This window comes from Teleopsis dalmanni, chromosome 2 (assembly GCF_002237135.1).
Source record: "Teleopsis dalmanni isolate 2A chromosome 2, ASM223713v2, whole genome shotgun sequence".
Taxonomy (NCBI): domain Eukaryota; kingdom Metazoa; phylum Arthropoda; class Insecta; order Diptera; family Diopsidae; genus Teleopsis; species Teleopsis dalmanni.
The window spans coordinates 132,293,396-132,314,057 of NC_051847.1; the positions used below are offsets into that span (position 1 = coordinate 132,293,396).

At 30.0% G+C, this 20,662-nt stretch overlaps 1 protein-coding gene across 3 annotated transcripts; it reads right to left on the reverse strand.

The window, feature by feature from the left end:
* Positions 1-2,475: 2,475 nt before the first annotated feature.
* Positions 2,476-20,218, reverse strand: LOC119679982 (lysine-specific demethylase 3A-like). Of its 3 annotated transcripts, none has more exons than XR_005252442.1 (2): positions 20,094-20,218; positions 2,476-2,624 (listed from the first exon to the last, which is right to left on the reverse strand). XR_005252442.1 is itself a non-coding variant. In XM_038092586.1 (2 exons), exon 2 carries the CDS (start codon positions 8,200-8,202, stop codon positions 4,303-4,305), a length of 3,900 nt encoding a protein of 1,299 aa, XP_037948514.1. In that variant the 5' UTR covers positions 8,203-8,286; positions 19,344-19,533; the 3' UTR covers positions 4,248-4,302. The 3 variants fall into 3 exon arrangements, 1 of the variants encoding a protein (XP_037948514.1); XR_005252441.1 differs by lacking the exon at positions 20,094-20,218 and adding an exon at positions 19,344-19,533; XM_038092586.1 differs by lacking the exons at positions 2,476-2,624; positions 20,094-20,218 and adding exons at positions 4,248-8,286; positions 19,344-19,533.
* Between the last annotated feature and the right edge of the window lie 444 nt (positions 20,219-20,662).

Below are 20,662 nucleotides of genomic sequence, written 5' to 3' on the forward strand. Positions count from 1 at the left end.
ATTATTTATGAACGATGCAATTATGACGAGAATTGTGAAGAGTACTTGAAGCTTAATAAAAATACTTGATTATAATTCTCATACATTTTAGTTTGCTTCAAAAAATACAAATTAAATTATAGCTTTATAGAATAAGGAATATTTTAAAAATTAAAATTTAATAGGGACTTTGACTTAGAGAAATAGAAAAACAGATAGATTAAATTTATTCCTTTTAAGTTTTAGAAATTAAACAAAAATATTACTTAAGAGTATGTCAATCCGCTTACCATATTTTGATAAAAATTTTTTTTATTTTCGTACTAACCTATATAACTTTATAAAAGATAACACAATATAAAGTAAAGATAGATAGATATGTGAAATAGACTTACGATGCCCTTAATTCAGAAAATAAAAACAAAATTTTAAATTTTCTCTTAAAAATGAATATAAATTCCTTATAAATTTCCTAAGTAGTATTGCGATAGGACTGGCAGTTCTATACGGTTAAGAGAACTGCCAATTTACAAAATCATATTTCGTATAAAATATTAGAGAGAGAGGTGAGATTTCTGTAGTGTTTATTTAGCAGAGCTTTGGCGAGACCACTATTATTTATTTTCTAGTTAAAAAAAATCGTAAATATAATTTTATTTAATTTCTTACTAGTTCTGATTATGGAGGCTTCTAAATATAAAATTTTTAATTACATAGCAGAAATCAATTTATACGTGATTCAAGTCCCGATATCAGATTTTAAAATTTTTGTACCCTTATATTCCGTTCTAACTTTTTTTAAAATGATTATTGATTGCTGAAAATGTGAAAAATCTGGGCATACTACTAGCATCAAATAATTATGCTAGTAGCATAATTTCCTAATAATAACAATTCAAAATAAGATGGAAAGCATACAGATACAATCCATATACCTATACTAATTTATATAAGTATAATTGTAATTTTCTTAACCACTCACTATCAACCCTATTATTGATAACGCTGTGAAAGAGAATAAATATCCTGTTCTATTACTTTTATTGTAGTTGTGAGAAAGATAAGGAAACTGCTTCATACGGGCTTTATAATTGTCCGATGTATGTGCAAGGATGTACAATTGCTAATTGTCCTTTCTGAAAAAATATTAACCTTTACTAAAGGCTCGTGATTTTTTTATACGGTAATACAATATACCAACGGACCTAAGTGGATATATAGAATTACTGTAATAACTTAAACTTAGTGGAAGGGAAGACTTTTGGCAGATACTTTATTAATAGATTTGTAATTTTTTAATTTAATCTAATCTAATCTGTTGGGTCTACCATAACATAATAAGAAAGTAAAAACTGCAGTTTTAATGCTCCAGTCATAAGTTATCATTATGTGCATAACACGAAAGTTTGGTATAATTTTTTTATTGATTTATACACAGTCAAACTTCCATAACTCAAACTTATATAACTCGAATTTTCTATAACTCGAACCAAAAACAGTGCACCAAAGTTTTAGAGAGCAAAATACATGCAATTCTGCTTCCATAACTCGAATTTCTCTATAACTCGAACAAAAATTTTGTTCCGTGCCGATAGGAATATGCGAAAGTGCATTCTATAAGTCGAGTTTTTGTTTTAATTATAAATGCATTTTGCTGTTAGGGTAGGTCCCTTTTTCCAAACCGAATGTTTAATTTTTTGTCAGTCGTTGGCAACGTGGTTTAAACTAAATAAAATAAATTTCAATGCTACTCTTAACGATTATATTGAGCTTTACAATAAAATTTGTATATCAAGCTTTCCTACAGATGACGATATTATTGAGCACTATAGCTCTAAATTACTGGATCCAATTCTAAGCGCAGCGGAAAGTGATGATGAGGGTTCGTTGGGTGTAATTGTTCATCAGCCTTCCAAGAATGAAGTAGAAGACTTATTTAATATTCTGAATTTATATTTGCAAACTGACGATAGTGCAACTGACGATAACTATATATAAGAGTACGAAGAAAGTAGAATCTAAAAAATCCCAAACCCTAATTTCTAAATATTTTACTTTACTATAACTTCTGTATTTTATTTGATTGAAAATAAATAAATATCTTAAAATATAATTCTAGTTTCTTTCAAAAATAAAAAAATATAAAAAAATATAAAAAAATATAAAAAAATATAAAAAAATTCTCTAACTCGAAGTCTCCATAAGTCGAACCTTTTCTTTGCAAAATTGGACTTCGAGTTATGGAAGTTTGACTGTATATATACACGGTTCCATATTTTACATTATGTTTTCTTCTTTCATCTATTTCATTTTTTTCATGCCCTTCAATTATCTAGAGTTTTTTTAAAATATTCATAGATGTACTTACCCAAAAATAATCAATAAATTCGACCGTCATTGTGTTGTTTTAAAATTAAACCGTATGTGTATAAAAAAATAATTTGAAAACAAACTATAATGTATCCTTAATAAGTATTTTTTAATAATTGACAATGTTATAGTCGTTTTTAATTAATTTATAATTAATTTTTTTATATTTAATTTATTTTTCAGTTAACTTTTTGAGCACCACTGGGACGTTCATCTTCGTTTAACATCAGTTTAATAGACCATTGAAAAAGTGATATCATCGGGACGAATTTAATCTGAAAAGAAATTATTTAGTAATATCAAATACGTTAATAATATAAAAGAAAAATAAATAAGACAACATAATAATAAAAATAACAAAAGTGATTTCATATTATTTCAGGATTATAAGATGATTTCAATTAGCATTTTCCTGTAACAAGACATTTATCGACAATCCATAGCTATCTTTATATATTTATTTCCAAATATCTATTTATGGAATTCATAACTTAAATACAATATATAAAATTTTTGTACATACCATACACGACGAATTTTCACCGCTTGCAAGCACACGACGAACCAACTAGGTCTCCTTAAATGAGATAGAACTCCCCAGTTGCAATAACTTCAAAATTGTGGTATTTCTATCGCTAAACTCAATTCTTCATATTGACATGATTTATCCAGGGATTTTTTTTTTGTTAGGCTCATTTTTCCATGATAGCGTTTTACTGGTCACAAGAAACAACTTACTATATTACTTTTACTATGAAACTAATTGCTTTAATCTTACGACATAAAGCAATTCATATGACAAATACTGATCACTTTATAAACATGAAGATTTTCGACTCATTATAACTTATTTTTTCTTAACCTTTGTGTAGACACATACTCGATTAAGGAAAACTACTAGCCAGTATATAAGATTCCTGTAACAGTGATTACTATTGAATCTTAATCCGTTTAATGGATTAAATTATATTTATAAAAATATAACACACTGATGCATAGCTGCAAGAAATTACTTTGTGGCTTTAAGGTGTGTATCGAAAATACTCCAAGTGTCACTCATCACATCCGTTAGACTCTTTCGGAGCTGGCGTCATTTTGAATTATAAACCCATTATATTATGGGTTTAGATTTTGACACCCATAATATGGTTTCAAAATATGGAAACACACAATATGGTTTTTTCAATAATTACAATGTTGTCTGCTCCCCACTGAGATGATACTGCACCTAAAATTTTATATCTTGATATCAATACCAAATTCCAGCGTTCACCTTCATTTTCTAATGTTAACATTCCTTTAACATAGTATACCGTTTACAGGTTTTCTGAAGCTGTTAAGACCCCCACCGCAGTTTACAATAAAAATTGACACTACAACTACTACTAAACATAAAAGATATTGAACTAATCAAATTAATAATTAGATATAAAAATTTCATCAGTTTAAAATACTCTCCCAGCAATTTTATCCTCTCTATTATCATTATCATCCATACCTATACAGTCTATATAGGACCTAGCTTGTTTTACGACATTTCTTCATTCTTTTCTATTTTTCGCTTTTATCTTCCAGCTGGTGACATTCATATCTCTCAGATATTGTCGGACACTGTCACTCCATCTCTTTCTCGATCTCCCTCTTCCTCTCGCAAACACATTCTCTGTGAATGGAGCAAAGTTCTTCAGGAACTGCCTCACATAACATATAGAACAAAACAAAACCATCATATTTCATACACAATAATAAAAAAAGCAAACTAACTAAATATATTTATCGATTTTACTTTCTCATGCTAAATACTATCGTTTAATAAAACTTCAAACAGTTTGTAAATAAAAAATATTTATTAAGTAATAATATGATTTTCTTAAAAATAATAATTATGAAGATTATGTATTTGTTAAATATGAATGTTTTGTTAAATTTATTAATTACTACTTTATTGAGATTTTACGAATTTGATTCTTTCTGTTTCTCCAACTCCGCAATTTCCGCTTCAGCCTTCTCTTTAATTGCACGTACAAGTATTGTGCAGCAATCTTTAATTGCATGATATATAATATTCTTAATCTGTAATTTATCTTCATGGTTAGTATGTGAGTGAGAGAGACGACGGAACTCGTGTGTTAAGTGATAGCAATGTGTTATATTTTCTGGAGAAACGAAATCTTCAGCTACTTTTATGCAATTGTGCAAATTTTGCACTTGATGCGGAGCACCTGCTGGTATAAAAACTGCATCACCTAAGCATTGAACAATTGGATAGCCTTCTACACCATATTCCTTAAGAAGACGCATTCTCAACTCGTCATCAAGATACCAATTCTGATCATGTATTGGGTCGTGATCTGGTTCCAAACGAAAACCTCTTTCAAGCGTAACACGATTCAATAAATCACGTATTTTATCCGCATCACGTGCGGGAAATATATGCCACAAAGCACCAGGCATAACGTCAGGAGATTGTAATCGTACCCTTGTTAAGAAATCAGCACCACTCAATGAAATGGCAATGGAAGTAGCTTTAAGTTGTGGTGCGCTATCTGTGTCTGCAGGTATACCAACATATACCATAATATTTACGGCATCCGATATATCGAGATGTAAATTTGTGGTACCCTTGTCAGGATGTAGTGCTGAACCATAGGCATTATACATTTTTGGACCCAAATCGGGGGGTACAAACATTTTGGGCAAACAACTAGCAATATTCAAATTACCAGTTCGTAATGTGTATTCCGGCATGGGTAAACCTTTCATTAAATCACCATATCGCGTAGGTAATATTTCAGCAAAATCATCACCAGGCGGCCAATCTTTTAACTTGAGCAACATTGGTTTACCATGAGAATCTAGTAGACGTTTATTGATAAACTGGAAACCTTCCCAAAAATGACGCATAGGTTGATTTGGTACTAAATTACCATTGAGACAATTTATTAGATCATTTGGTTTATCGCCAAAATCTCTACAAAAAGCTTCAGGTTTCCAAAGATTTAAATTTAAAGAATTCGCTACTTCAGATATCATTACCGGTTGTCCACATTTCCATACTTCTTGAAACAGTATACGGTTGTCTGGATGCATAGCGTTAGTTAATCTTAATAGTTTTCCATCGCATAGCCATTCATGTGGTACACCGCGTGCCAATGGCATTGTATGTGCCAATGTCATAGCTTGCGGTGGTAAGAATCGTCTTTTACCAGCCAAACCATCGCGTAAGAAATTAATTTTTTTGAATTTGTCAAAAGCTGTTGTAATTGCATCTTTGCCCAAAGTTTTTTTTGTCCAAACTCGTCCTGGAACGTAATCGATACCTGCAGCACGTGCAAACTCCAGCTTATTGCGATGTAAGTCCTCCATGCGCTCTTGTTGTCGTAAAGTAGCTTCGGTAGCAAGTGATGATGCACTGGTCTGTTGTTTTAACTGTGATTCCTTAATCATATCTTGTATGAAAGCATTAAGTTCTGGATCGGTGACGCGCTGCTTGCTCAATAAACAACCACACAATTGAGGCACTTGCCAAACTGCACGCACCTCATGTAATAAACGTCCAAGTACATTTAATGCATCTCCAGCTATTATTTGTGTAAGCATCAATTCCGAGAGTTTATGAGGTGCTGCACCATTGCATAAGAACCAGTGAAATTCGTCACGACCACGTTGAGGCTTGTCACGCATTTTACGACAAGTGCGCTGTTCCTTACGATCCTTAAAGCAATCTAAACAAACTCCTAAGCCACACTTGTTGCACGTCCAATGATAATTAAATAATGTGGTATCGCAAACATCACATATCTCGCGTATGCCTTGCACTACCTTCTTCCACGCAATGGTGCTGTCGGGATTTTCATGCAACTTTAAAGCTTCAGCTTCCTGACGCCAAAGATAACAGAATTGATCACCGGCGTGTAATAATATATAACGGCACACTTGTATATCCATAACACCAGCTGTTGGAGCTGTATTGTCATCTGGTTGCCAAATGTTAAGATCTTCTTGTGTTGGCTCTGTGTATGGATTTGGAAATCCGGCTACATTAAGCTCCCCATTCGCTGTATATTGTAGACGACGAAATTCATAGAAGCGGCAGTAGACATCATTTGAACTGGAATTATGCCGACGACATTCCCGACATTTTGTTATAGTGTGTTCAGCGCTGCTCTGAATTTTAAAACAGGGCAGGTGTTGTAAAAATGTGGCGCAAGATGTTCGATATTTTTGATCTAAGCACTCTTCTTCTGGAGTTAATTGTTCAATTGGATGCGCGGCATTTTCAAGTTCTATGAAATTGCCTGTATCTTCTGGTACATCCAAAGCTGCTGCAGCTCGTTTGACAATTTTTTTGCAAGCTTTCGATTTATCAGTAGCAGTTCTTTTTTGTGGTCCCTGTGTGACCTTTGCATTACCATTTTTCTGTTTAGCTTCTTTATTTAAGTGATCCATTTTTAAATTGTTATCTGCTAATGAACCAACATTATTCGGGTCTTCATGGTTTATATTTTGAGTACTTTTACAAATAGAATCGTTTGAAAGATGAATTTCAATAATAGATTTTCTCTCGTGCAGTTCATTCAATTCGTTTTGAATTTGCTTTTTTGTTGGAGAATCGAACTCCGACATTTCAGATGCACTCTTAGTTGCGATGGCGAATTGTGGTATATCATCAAAATCATTTAAAATATTGTCCGTTTCAGTTTTTATTTGATTATTTGACAACAAATGTGAAGATGGAATGAAATGATTTAAAGAGTTTTCTGGGTTATTTGTAAATTGATTAATGGGTTGATCTATGGTTTGAAATGGTTGTTGTTCAAAGTTTGGATATGGAGACTGATTCGGGTAAGGTTGTGTAGGTTGTATTGGTAATTGCTCAGCAAAAGGAGTTGTCGAAGAATATACTGGAAAATTGTCATAAAATTTTTGTACACAACTTTCTGGATGTTGTGCCGGGAACTGTGGTGGCTGCGTTGTAAACTCTTGTAGTGGTTGCACTGGAAATTGCTGTGGTAAATGTGCAGGAAATTGTTGAGGTTGTTGCTGTAAAGGCTGTTGTATTTCATGATCTGAAAAAATCTGCGGTGACTCTTGAGAATAAGGTTGTGATGGCTGTTTCATAAATGGTTGTGGTAATTGCTCGATAGATTGTTGTGGGACTTGTACTGGAAACTGTTGTGATGGCAGCTCCAGTGGCTCTTGTATTGGTTGCGTCAGCTGTGGGGCCTGTGTTAATTCTGGAGGTTGTATCAATTGTGGCGACTGTGTCAGTTGAGGAGGTTGTAATAATTGTGGAGGTTGTGTTAGTTGTGACAATTGGCCTGTGAAATGTGATTGCTGTTCCGATAAAGACGATGGTTGTTCTTCAGGGTAGTGTTGTAATTTCTGTTGTGGATGATGATTTATAAATTCTTGTGGTAGTTGCTCTGAAAAGGATTGTGATAGCTGTTGAGAGGATTGTGGTAGTGATTGAACTTGAAAATTATGTGTTTCCTGAGGTGAAGACTGTTGGGATTGTTCTTCCGAAAACGGTTGATTCTGTTCTGGAAGCTGTTGTACCTGCTGTGTAGATTGCTGCAAGTCATTTGGAGACTGTTGTAGTTGCTGTTCTGAAAATTGCTGTATTTGTTGTTCTGTATTTTTTTCCGAAAATAATTCACATAATTCAACTGTTGGTTGGACGTAATTTTGTGCATGTATTAGATCAGGCGTATTGTCCGAAGAATAATTTGTGTATTCATCTGTTGATACTACAGGTATTTCATTAAGCATACTTTGTGCAAGTACTCGAATTGCTAATAGATTCTCATTTTTTATCATATCCTGATCATCCAATATGTCTGTACTTTCCATTATAAAATTTATTGAAGTAAATTTCGAATGTGAATTATAATTTCATTTATTGTACTGACATATATATGTAATTCCGCTGAAAAGCTATCCAGTATACAAAAAAGAGGAAAAGAAAAAAATCCATATTACTTCACAATGTGTTAATTATTGTGGTTTAACATCTGTAAACGGGCTGGTGTGAGTATTGAGTACTGAGTTTTCATCATATATAATTTGATGTACTTCATATAGTTAATTCAATTTAACTGCTTACACTTTTTTGTTCCAAATCGCAGTTTTTTTTTAATATTTTCTTACTTTCACAAGAATATCATATTATTTTACTATCTATATATTACACTTTATTAAAAGTAATGTGGATGGAGCAGTGTTGCTCTTTAAAATTAATAAAAAAAATCATTTCAAAAGTCATAAAAAAATCATCATTAGACACCCATAATTAATTTTTATCAATTTTAAAATATACTCAACTACTCACTACCACCAACCACATTACATGTCTTATCCACTAAACTTAGAGTAAAAAATAATTTATATATAGTTAAATTATAAATAATTTTTTAACATGTATTATTAATTTTGGGTATACATTAAACCTTCCCAACAGTTTATTATCCAGTTAAATAACAATCTCAAATACCGGATCTGAAGATCTATAAACACCTGTTGTTATTCTGAGTAATAGTTAATAATAGTTACAGTTATATTTAAATTTGAGAAATATATTCCAGTTTAAAAATTAAAATTATAGCTATATTGAAATTACAGTTATTGTAAACAGGTATTGTATTGATTGAAATTGTATCAAATGTTGAAAAGACAAAGCCTTTTAAAATGAATCTATTTTTAAAGATGAATACCACAAGATTTTCAACAAATATCTCTAGAAATGTGATATGAACAATATACCTCCAGCTCAAAAAGTACCCGGATTTTGTAAATAAAAACACATAAATTTAAATTTTATTCCAAATTTATTTTATATCCTTCAAAATATGCTCCTTCTGAAGCGGTAAACATATGCCAACGCTTAACCCAATCTTCCTTACACTTTTCGTAGGCCCGTGCAGGTATGGCTTTTAGTTCCTTCAGCGAATTCTCTTTACCGATTCAATCGACTCAAAACGCTTACCACGAAGGGGCAATTTGAGTTTCGGAAACAGGAAGAAGTCGCACGGCGCTAGATCTGGCGAATATGGTGCCTGAGCGATGACAGTGGTGCCGTGTTTGGTCAAAAAATTGCGTACAACAAGAATTTTTCAATTTTAGTCTCACATTAACAGCTACTGTAAACAAACTAATTGACAGATGGCGTTCAAATTTGTACCATATGTCAAGAAAGGGTGTACCAACATACCAAAAAAAAAAAGGTCTATTACTTAAGGAGTAGCTAACAAACAACAAAATCCAGATACTTTTTGAGCAGAAGGTATCTCTACTAGACAATGCTAGACCTACCATGTCCTGCTTAAGACGAGCACAGAATGTACATCAGTACTGCAAATATGTCAAAAGTTTGTATTTTAAATTTTAAAATCATACAGTATTAAATATTGTATAAGTGAAAGTTTTGTTTGAACGAAATACCACCTTTAATAGATGGAATACTTTTGATTACACAGATGAAGATCCAATGGGACAGGTAAATAACACTTCCTTATCATTAACGAATAACTGAAACCATTAAGCGAAATAACCGTGTATATTTGTATACTTTGTTTACGTGTATATAACTTTGTATATATTTTTTTAATACAATAACGGACCTATTCTGTGCACTTGACAGATTTGTCAAATTCTTTAATTTTTATAAACCAGAAAGCTTTTTGGTATTCTGGACATATCTTGACAAATTTCAAAGCTCAAGTACCTAGTGCTTCTCACCACAGTATGGTGTAAAGTGTTTTGTATAGAAAACTGTTCGTAAAAAATGCTTGTAAAGAGCACATATTTTAAGTTGCCAAAAGCATTTTTCATGCATTCAAATCACAATAAAAAAAATGCTTGTAAAGAGTGTATATTTTAGTTAAGAATATTTGTCATGCATGCAAATAATAAAAAATGCTTAAAAAGAGCATATTTTTATAGTTGTCAACAGCATTTGTAGTATTGACAACTAACAAAGAAAAGAGCTTTTTATTTATGTCACAGAATACCAAAACCTTTACAGCAGTCAATTTTGACAAGTATCAATGTTTGACAAGTTTATAAAGTGCACAAAATAGGTCCGTAAGTTTTATAATTTTATTACTAATTATAAATAAAATAAAATAAACCAAGTAAACCGTTTATCGCGGACCTCACTTAAATCAATGGGTTAAATTACATGGGAGTGAATGTAGTCGTCTGTCTAAGTGAATACTTAAGTACGTTATATTATCTGCTTATGGTATGGGAATGTTATTAGTAAAATTGTTAGAGATGTACTCCGATTTAAGGTAAAAATGACGTGTCTTCCGATTTGTATATTTAACAAAAATATCCTTCAAGTCGTTTAAATGCTAATAAACAGGCTACTTAAGTCTCACAATAAAACAAGAACAAGTAAAATGATTAGAAATCCTATAACATCGATAATTTAACAAATATGAATTGTAATCTTATACTATGAATATTTAATTTTTGTCAGAATCTGTATTTTTAGATTCTGTGTACAGAATCTATGTACTTTTTATATACAGCCCTAGTCGAAAGTATTAACACAACGAACATTTTTGCAACTTTCAATTATGGTATCACTATGTTTTGGATTTTTACCAAAAGTTCTTTGCTGTATTATGAAGCCCCAAACATTTTCAACGATATTAAGATCAGGACTCTGTGAAGGCCTTAGAAAAAAGGCATGATTTTACTTTTTTAAATTGGATTAAGTCTACATCCTTTATGACATGGTACATCGTCATGTTGTAGAACCCTGTTATTGATTGGAAAGAGTCTACTTTCTGACATTAAGGCATAGTTATTTAAAATACCAATATAGCCGGACTGATTTAAGGTGCCATTTTTCGATACCAAATCACCAAATGCATAGCATGATAGACATCCCCAAAACAAAACCATGCCACCTTCAAATCTATTGAGTGGTTGCATTGTTTTATTCTTTTGATGTTGTCGTAAATGCATGGAACGACAACATTCGTTATCAAACGAACCCTAGAATTGAAATCCAGACTCATCTGTCCATAACACATTGTAACAAAACTGTATAGGTTTCTTAGAATACTTCGAAGCAAATGAGAGACGATTTGATAGAGTCGTTATTAGAGTAATATTGATTATTTTGTGCACCACGGAGGTATTGATATAAGCATCTTTCAACCTCCGATGTAGTGTAGCATCACTAATAATCTTGCCAATTTTCTACGACTGATACGATTATATTAGTCTACGACTAATATAAAGTCAAACTTCCATAAGTCGAACTTCTAGAACTCGAATTTTCTATAACGCGAACTAAAAACAGTGCAACAGGGTTTTAGAAAACAAATTAGATACAATACTGCTTCTTTAACTCGAACTTCTATAACTCGAATAAAAATATTGTTACGTGCCAATAGGAATGTGGGAAAATGCATTCTATAAGTCGAGTTTTTGTATTTAGTATGAATTCAATATTCATTCTTATGTTGCTTCTTTGGATAAATGCCAGTGATTGGCAGAGTGGTTTAAAGTAGAGGTGTATATCTATAGTCGGCACCATCGATAGTGAGCGATAGTTATCGATAGTTCTAAACTATCGATTACTATCGATAGTTTTCATTACTATGTTAGTTTTAATACAAATGTCTGTTCAATTCAAAAAATCATGTATTTATTTTAAATTTCAACTAAAAATATGACACATTTCATTGAATTTTTGAAGATAATATTTTCCATAAATAAAATAAAACAAAAATCATAAATTTTATCTGTTTTTTTCCACAATATTGCTATTTTGGTAACTAAAGATTTTTGTTTAAAAATAACATCATATAAATGTTTTTTTCTTTCAGTCGAGCCCGGCGTTCTGAAACTATTTGTCCAACTTTACTGAACATACGCTCGGACTTGACTGAAGTAGCGGGTACACAGAAATATTTCATCATTACTATTTAATTGTAAATTAATGTAGAAATATTGATCTCCGTGATGTTTTTAGAATTAGAATTCAAAATTCACTTTATTTTACGCAGATGATGTCAAAGTACGCTTTTTTTGTAAAACGTTGCTATTACAAATTATCGTAGACTATCGATAGTCTAGCACTGGAATCGATGGCGGATCGATAGCGGTAAACCATCGATAGTGTCGATAGTACTATCGATAATTCTCCACCTCTAGTTTAAAGTAAATAAAATAACTTCTAATACTCTTAACGATAATATTGTGTTTGACAATCAAATTTGTATATCAAGCTTTCCTACAGATGCCGATATTTTTGAGCATTATTGCTCTGAACTAGTGGATCCGATTCTAAGCACAACGAAAAGTAGTAATGATAAAATTGTTCATCAGACTTCCAAGAATGAGGTAGAACACACATTCAGAACACTTAATTTTTTTTCGAAAATGAATAATACTACAACTGACGATCACTATAAGGCTTGGAATAAATTGAAATCAATTAGCTATAATTTTAATTTTTACTAAAAATAAGAAAAAAAAAATGAGTGACTATAACAATCACTTCTGTGCTGTGTTTGATTTCAAATAAATAAATATTTTATAATATGTTTCTTGTTTCTTAAAAAAATTTTCTAACTCGAAGTCTCTCTCGAACATTTTCTTTGCAAAAAATAAGTACTTCGAGTTATGGAAGTTTGACTGTATATAGAAAATAAAAGAAAAATGTTTAGCTTATTCACTGATAACTAAAACAATCCCATACATTCACTCCGTATGAACGTTTAATTATACAAATTAAGAAAATTTAATATTCCGAATTGAATTTAATTAGTCTTGTGATAATTACACAAAATAATTACGGTTTGGGGCGTTGTTCTCTAGATTTCAATTCTGTGCTCTTATCGTTTGCATTTTTTTAAAAAAATTTTAATATTAAATAAATTCTATGTAGACTGCAATAGTTTATTGTATTTTGTGATAAAAATGTAAAATGATAAACATTTAAAAAATATTCAGATACACAAAAACAAATATTCTAATCTGCAGATATTTATAAACAAATATACATAAAGTTATGCGGCAGCAGATAATAAAAGCTAAATTTCTTAATACATTTTTTTTGGAAGAGTTTTGAATGTTTCCATATTACGTTGAAAATAATTGATACGATTACATACTATTGAAAAATGAATTTTAATAGAATCTTTTCCAATAACTCATTTAGTTATAAAGCAAATTTCAATCTAAATTGAAAATAACAATTATTTTTAATGATTAATCTATTTTAAAAACAGATTATTTAAAAGCAGATTGCAAGTTTACATTATTATTACATTATTATCCATCCACACTATAAATCTTCTCTATGCAGTCTTGAAATTCATAAAATTTCTATCAAATGTTATTTATTGCTTTATATTGATCACATCATTTCATTTGATTAGATGACAGTAAAAAAGGTTAGGACTACAATAACGTAAACTTAGACTGCAAACCTGTATTACTAATTATAATGCAATTTGAAAAACGGCTTACTAGAGCAGGTAGTACAGTAAATTGTCACACCATTTTGAGCAATAAAACTAAAACGATTTTTCATAGATATTAGAACTGCTGTATAATACCAATAATCTTATGATAATAATAACAACAAAATAAGAACAATGATTCTAAAGCACAGAGTACCTTCCTCCCAACTTAATTCAGGCATTTATTTCAAATCAACTAGAGTTTAGATGGATTGATAATTACCTGACTTTACAACAGATGGCAACGCTAAAATAAATGTTTGCTTTTTGCAAAGAACTGCAACAGTGCATCTTGATGATTTTTATAAAATGGTAAAAATTGAATATCGTTCAGTAATAAAATTCCTCCATTTGAAAGGAATGGAATCAAATTGGAAATGGATTCTGTTTATGGCAACTTAGCACCAATGTTTACAACAATATTGGAAAGCTGAATTTAAATGTGGTGGTCGAGTCTTTTTAATGAAGAGCATCCGGGTCGTTCAAAAGATATCACAACTAAAAAAACATTGAAAAAATCTACGATATTATGTTGGATAATCTAAAAATTGAATTACGCGAAATAACTGAGCAACCTGATTTTAATCTTTTGGAATGCTAACAGGGAGGAATTGATCAATGCAACTAACAAATTTTAAGCTATTTTTACATAACGCTCTTTCTGACGGAATATGACGACCGTTCCAAGAAGTACTTTCGATATGAACGATAGCTGTTTAGGAGTTGTTTATTCGTTTACTCTGTGTACTATCACATAGATATACTTGTCGTTAGTTTTAGTTTTAATTCTAATAATAAATCACACAATATGTGATGACAATGATCTCTAATATCATCAATAGGAAAATAATGCAGCTACTTCAATTAAGGAATACTATTTTATAATAAATTTATTATAAATTTTATAAAAAATATTTAATATTAAACATTTAATATAAATATTAATACGAGTAATATTTAATATTAGTAGCGCTTGAAAAATAAATTATTAAAATTAATGTTTATTACAATAGAAGACGGCTGATTGAAGATTGAATCTATGTCAGAGAAAACAATTACAATTCAATTCAGGAGCACACCTTCAATGTTTATTGAATTTGTTGGTGTAAAGTAAGAAAACATAGTCAAATAATTTAAATAATTTATTTTATCCACCAAGTAAGTCGTCTCTTTTGCTTAATTGTAAAGTGTTATAGTTTGAAAAATCATGGCATATGATAATAACAACAGAAATAGTTATAAATTGATCAAATTAAATTGAACTCTGAACTAAATGGTTATTTCCTATTTGAATAGCAATTATTAATTTAATCACACAGAAAACCCGACTCAAAGTCGTTGGTCAATGCCTGAATTCGAACGCCCTCTGCTCCTTTCAATTTTATATAAATCTACAAAGCAAAATAGTTTCATTTTTATTAGAGCTGGGGAGGCAAGCCGGGAGGCAGGCGGAATAGAAATCTTAAATTGAAACAAATTGAATGTGAGAGAAGCTTTTTGCCGTCTATACGTAAATAGTGTTATCAAACGTGTTAATTATGTGCAAACAAAAATAAATTTCTAAAAATCTAAATTTACATTTTGTAATGAATTTTTTCAATTTTAGATAAGTTTATTTACAATTTCAATAACGTTATATATGCCATGTTATAATATATGGCACTTTATTACAACTATTCGATCATTAATAAGAATATTAAAGCACAATGCTCCTAAATAAAACACGACATTAAAGCTAAGCCATACCAAGGTGTCAGAAGCTGTTGACTCTACTCATTTTTTTAAATAATCAAGTGGCGATCTCTAATCCCAACATGAACTTAAAAGCTAGCTTTTGTAGTTACATTCCAATCACACTGTAAAGGTATATCACTATTTATAAGGTTACAAATTAGTTGTATAAACTATGTTAAGTACGGTGGATACTCCAAAAATGAACTCAGTTAAAAATATAAAAAAATAAGTTTCTGTAAAAACAAAAATAATGAGTGATGAAGTTGAAGAAGAACAATATAAAAGACAATGTACTAGTGATAACTCTTATTAGTCAATTTATATATAAATATTGATTATAAACAATAATAAATTATGCATTGGCACTCCTTATCCGAGCATGAAATGCAAATAAAATCTCTGTAAATATCCCAGTATTATACGATCTATGGTATTTATAATGTAAGTCAAAAACTGTTGATAGAAAATGACAAAATGACAAGAGTAGAACCAGACACTGGCAACAGACTGTTAGGACTAGCAGAGTAATGATATTTGTTTAAATCAATTGATACGCTAAACAAATGACAACCGTCTTAATTAACTATCAGGAACTCGGACGATATCTGTGCGAGTCATAAAATCTCAACGTATTACTAAAACTACATTAACTCATCTAATCATTAGAAAAATATATAAACAAACATTTCTAAAAATAATATTGAATCTATTTGAGTAAATTTATATATAAGTAGCTTACTAATATGCCACAGATGTTAATATAAAGATAAGTATAGAGTTTCAAAGTTACCATGAAATACAATAACAGATTAAAAGGCATATATGGTATGTTTTGTATGAAAAAAAGGCTGATTTCTTTTTATGTAGAAATAACTATAATTATTTATAAAGAGGTTTCTTCGAACAGTAGTGAACTATAACAACAAAAAATTTATTTTTTTTATAATATTTTAATTAATTGAATTTTTGGCTGACCATACAGCTGTTTTGAGTATTGCCAAATACCCATCATCAGTGGTCTTGGAAATAATTCTTGTATTTAATTATTCGTAAATAATAATTTTTTTTTTTGAGACTGCAAGTACCAGGATCCAACGCCGTACTTGACTTTTTTGTTCGCATATTTTTCTGGAGTTTTGTTACTTTTTCTATGAAAGTTTATTATTAACGATTTTACTTGCTGTGTTTATATATATTAAAACGAAATCATAAACCAGCTGTAGAATAATTGAATTTATTAATTAAGTATATTTTTATTTTTAATTGTTAAATTTTTAATACTATTCTTTTCGTAAAGGCATTATTTGTTGCATGATTTGTTCTTTCTTATGTATAGAACCTAATCTAGGAACGTAATCCTGAGAAAGTTATGCTAATGTTACTCCACTAGTCGCACGGGCAAGACCAATATTTTGTAAATATAAATTGTAATTTAACGTCAAATTTTTATTTATTTATTTCTATTTGAGCCAGTGCACTTGAGCATTTTTACTCTTTCTTAACTCGAAGTATTTTTAAATCCCCTCTTTACGCCTTAACTGGATTATTATTTATCACTTTATCAGACTAAGCAATAATTGACTTCAGATCTGCATACCTCCCCGAGGACCCTGTAACCATTCTGATATTTGATAACGCGGTGTTGGTAAGTCTGTCAGTTTTCACGAATAATTTCAGGGCTCTATCCTTTATGTATTTTTTGATGGGATCAATCTTGAGGTCCCTGAGGATGTCATTCGTCCTAATGTACCATGGTACTTTGAAAAATATTCTCAGAGCCTGACTTTGTATTACCTACATATTAATACATTATATATTTATTATTATCAAATTTATTAATAAGACCAACTAAATATTTATCATTTAAGGATTTAATAAAATGTCTACTAAGAAATTGTTAAATCAATTAATTTTTATTGTATCCCAATTTAGATTTACCACCACAAGATGAGGTATTTAACAAGATCAAACTATCCTATTCCATACTCTACTGCATCTTGATCAACTTCATCTATTCATTATAGTTTCTAATAACCTATGGAACAGCTTGTGCACATTAAACAAACATTAACAATATTTTACTTCTTATTCTACTGCATTTATCTATCACACTAATCATCTTAGTTTCTGATAAGTACAGCTGCATTTACCAGTTATAATGTATTTTGGACTTTTTGGATGTAGTAGGTATCTTGCCGATCATAGCTTATTTGGTTTTAAATGTTAAAAGAACGCAATTCTCTTTTATGAAGCAAGTACTAATTTTTAAATAAAAAAATTCTAATCGCTACAGAAAATTCTGCAATAGATATTTACGAAAATCTAATCTACAAAATACTTTTTTAAATTGTTGTCACTATGTAGTTACTATTGTAGTTGTAGGTATACCGGAAAAAATAAGTCAGTTGATAATCCATTTTGTTAAGAAATGTCACTAAGGACAACAAATTATATACTAAAAAATAACTTATATTAATAAAAATAATTTAATACCATAAATGCTATTTTAACAAATGCTAATTACTTTCACAGAAGCTTTTATAAACGATCTGGAATAGTCTCAACTACTTTTTAACTATCCTTGTTAAGGGATACCATTTTAACTTAAGCTATATGGACTGTTATTTTTTAAAAATACACAGAAGAGCAAATCTATGTAAATAGTATCGGAATTCATGGCTAACGTTTAACCGTTTGAATATATTGACAGTGTATTAACTCCCTAAGGTGGATAAATCGTCTGATATACATAAATGGTTATCAGTAACGACATGTTCTTTGGAGTATGTTAAATTATGCGCTCCTTCCTAATACTTCAATTTCAATTTCTTATATCATATATACAGAACTTGGTGACGGACGACTCACCATGTCTAACAGTCACTTTTAGCAATTCGCATAACAATGAATACGCCCAAAAGATTCAGATGAAATAGTGCTTGCAGCTATGCTATAGAGTCCTCAATGTGGAATAAATTTTGAGGTCATTTAGTTTTTATTTGAGGAAGAAAGGTTATTAAGGAAATATTCTTATTTAACGTTAGCACATGTTAATAATAATATTAATATTACTTTCTGCGGCAAATAAGAAAACCATATTTGTACAATTTTTAACCCATTTCAGACCACCGTGTGATGCGTCGCAAGGCTAGCTTTGAATATTTTTTTAATATTCAAAGAATATTTAATATTTTTAAAGTAAAGAAAAGTGAGCGTAATCTTTGAAATAAATATTATACTTTTCTCATTTACTTCAATTTCATCGTAAAATTTCTAGGCTGAAAATGCCTAGTAATTAATGGGTTAATGACGTTCTTAAAAAACTGAAATTATAATCGGATAAAGAGAATAAGAACTCACTATTAACTATTAATTACTCTAATTAAACATAACAGAATTATAATTTTTTTTTTTAATAATAAAGCTGACAGTAAAAAAATTAATACCATGACATGTTATATCCAATTCGATAAAAGTTAAAATAGATTTATTCAAAATTTTAACAGGTCATCCATTTGTCTTTAAAATGCTTTGAAAAGCGTACATATTTTTATTAAAAAATTATAAAATTTTATATACAAGAAAATTCAACTCGAAAACCTAATTTCGTAGTCATTGGGGAACAATAAGTGTGACTGACGTTAACTGGTAGATAAGCACTTTAATTATCGTAGTTTCTATATAATGAATTCTGTAAAAATAACACTGAATTCATTTTTAAATTAATTCATACAAACATAAAATGATTATACTAATTAAGTATAAAATTCTTACATTTCCACAAAAAATAATAATTTCGTGCTTGTTGACCTTTTATGACTTCTTCGCCTTTTTTAGCTTTTTTACGCCTATATTTTTTAAACACTTGCACCAAACAAAATGTCAACAACTTCTTAACATTAACACGTTTCAAATTTAATATTTATTTTACATTAATATGCCTTGAAATTTGCATAAACTGATAAAAAAAACCCATACATAAATATATACGATACAAAATGTTTTATGAATTTAATAACATCGCAACCTTCCCACAACAATCAACAAACACTGAAATTCTTTGACTGATAAGAAAGCGAAATTATTGCGGCGAATTTGTTGAAGCAGACTTAAAATTACACAACAGCCAATAACAGCCAACAAAACCAAAACAAGCAACTATGTGTGCCGTAGGGAAATGAATTGAATTTACACAAAGTGCACACTGCACAAAATACACAATACAAACAAGCGTCCAAGGGACTGGACTAATAAGAAAATTAAATTGTATGAAAAACTTTTTTTCTATACTCTTTTACCGCTGAAATAGTTTCTAATATTTGCAAAAAGGAATTTATATTTCAACTTAACTAATTAAATGCTTTTAATTAACTCGTTAACACTACTATTCTAATTATTTTTCAATTTTTAAGAAACTTCGAAACTCAAATGGCAAAGAAGCACCCGAAAGACAACAAAAATGCTTTTGGTTTCAATAAGAATTTAATCATTTAAAAACCTAATTCACACACATATTTCACTTACATTTTAATATCTAGTAGTTAGTGCACATTTGTGTATAAGTATTTTTATTTTAAAATAACTATTTTAGCTGCAAAAACGATTTTTCCTTCTGTAACAAATTTCTGCTTATCGCTTTATAATTATTTTTTTCGTCACTAGTAGTTTTGACAATTATTCACAATAGTTAAGTGGATGAGTGAGTTCTGAAGCGAATTTGCATAGTTGCATTATTTCGTCTTATTTATATTGTTATGAAATTTATCATAATGCATTGCAATTCGTGGTTAAATTTAGCTTATAAACTAAACTTATTTATATTATAAGGAAACATGAATTGAAAAATTATATTAATAAATTTAGTGTATATTTTAGTTACAATAAAAACTTAAGTTATTATTTTTACAAGTTAAACTCGGTTGTTATATATTACAGAGCAGTGGCGGAGCTAGACCAACTCTGGACGTCGGCGACATAACCCATTTGTAAAAGTAAATAAGTTACATTCACTAATATATATACAACAAAGCATGATTGAAAGTTTTATTGCTAATCAAATTAAAATAAACACAAATTAAAATAAATGAATTTTA

Coding starts and splice junctions, on each gene's coding strand:
- LOC119679982 (XM_038092586.1), bottom strand. CDS start 8,202: ATGGAAAGTACAGACATATTGGATGATCAGGATATGATAAAAAATGAG.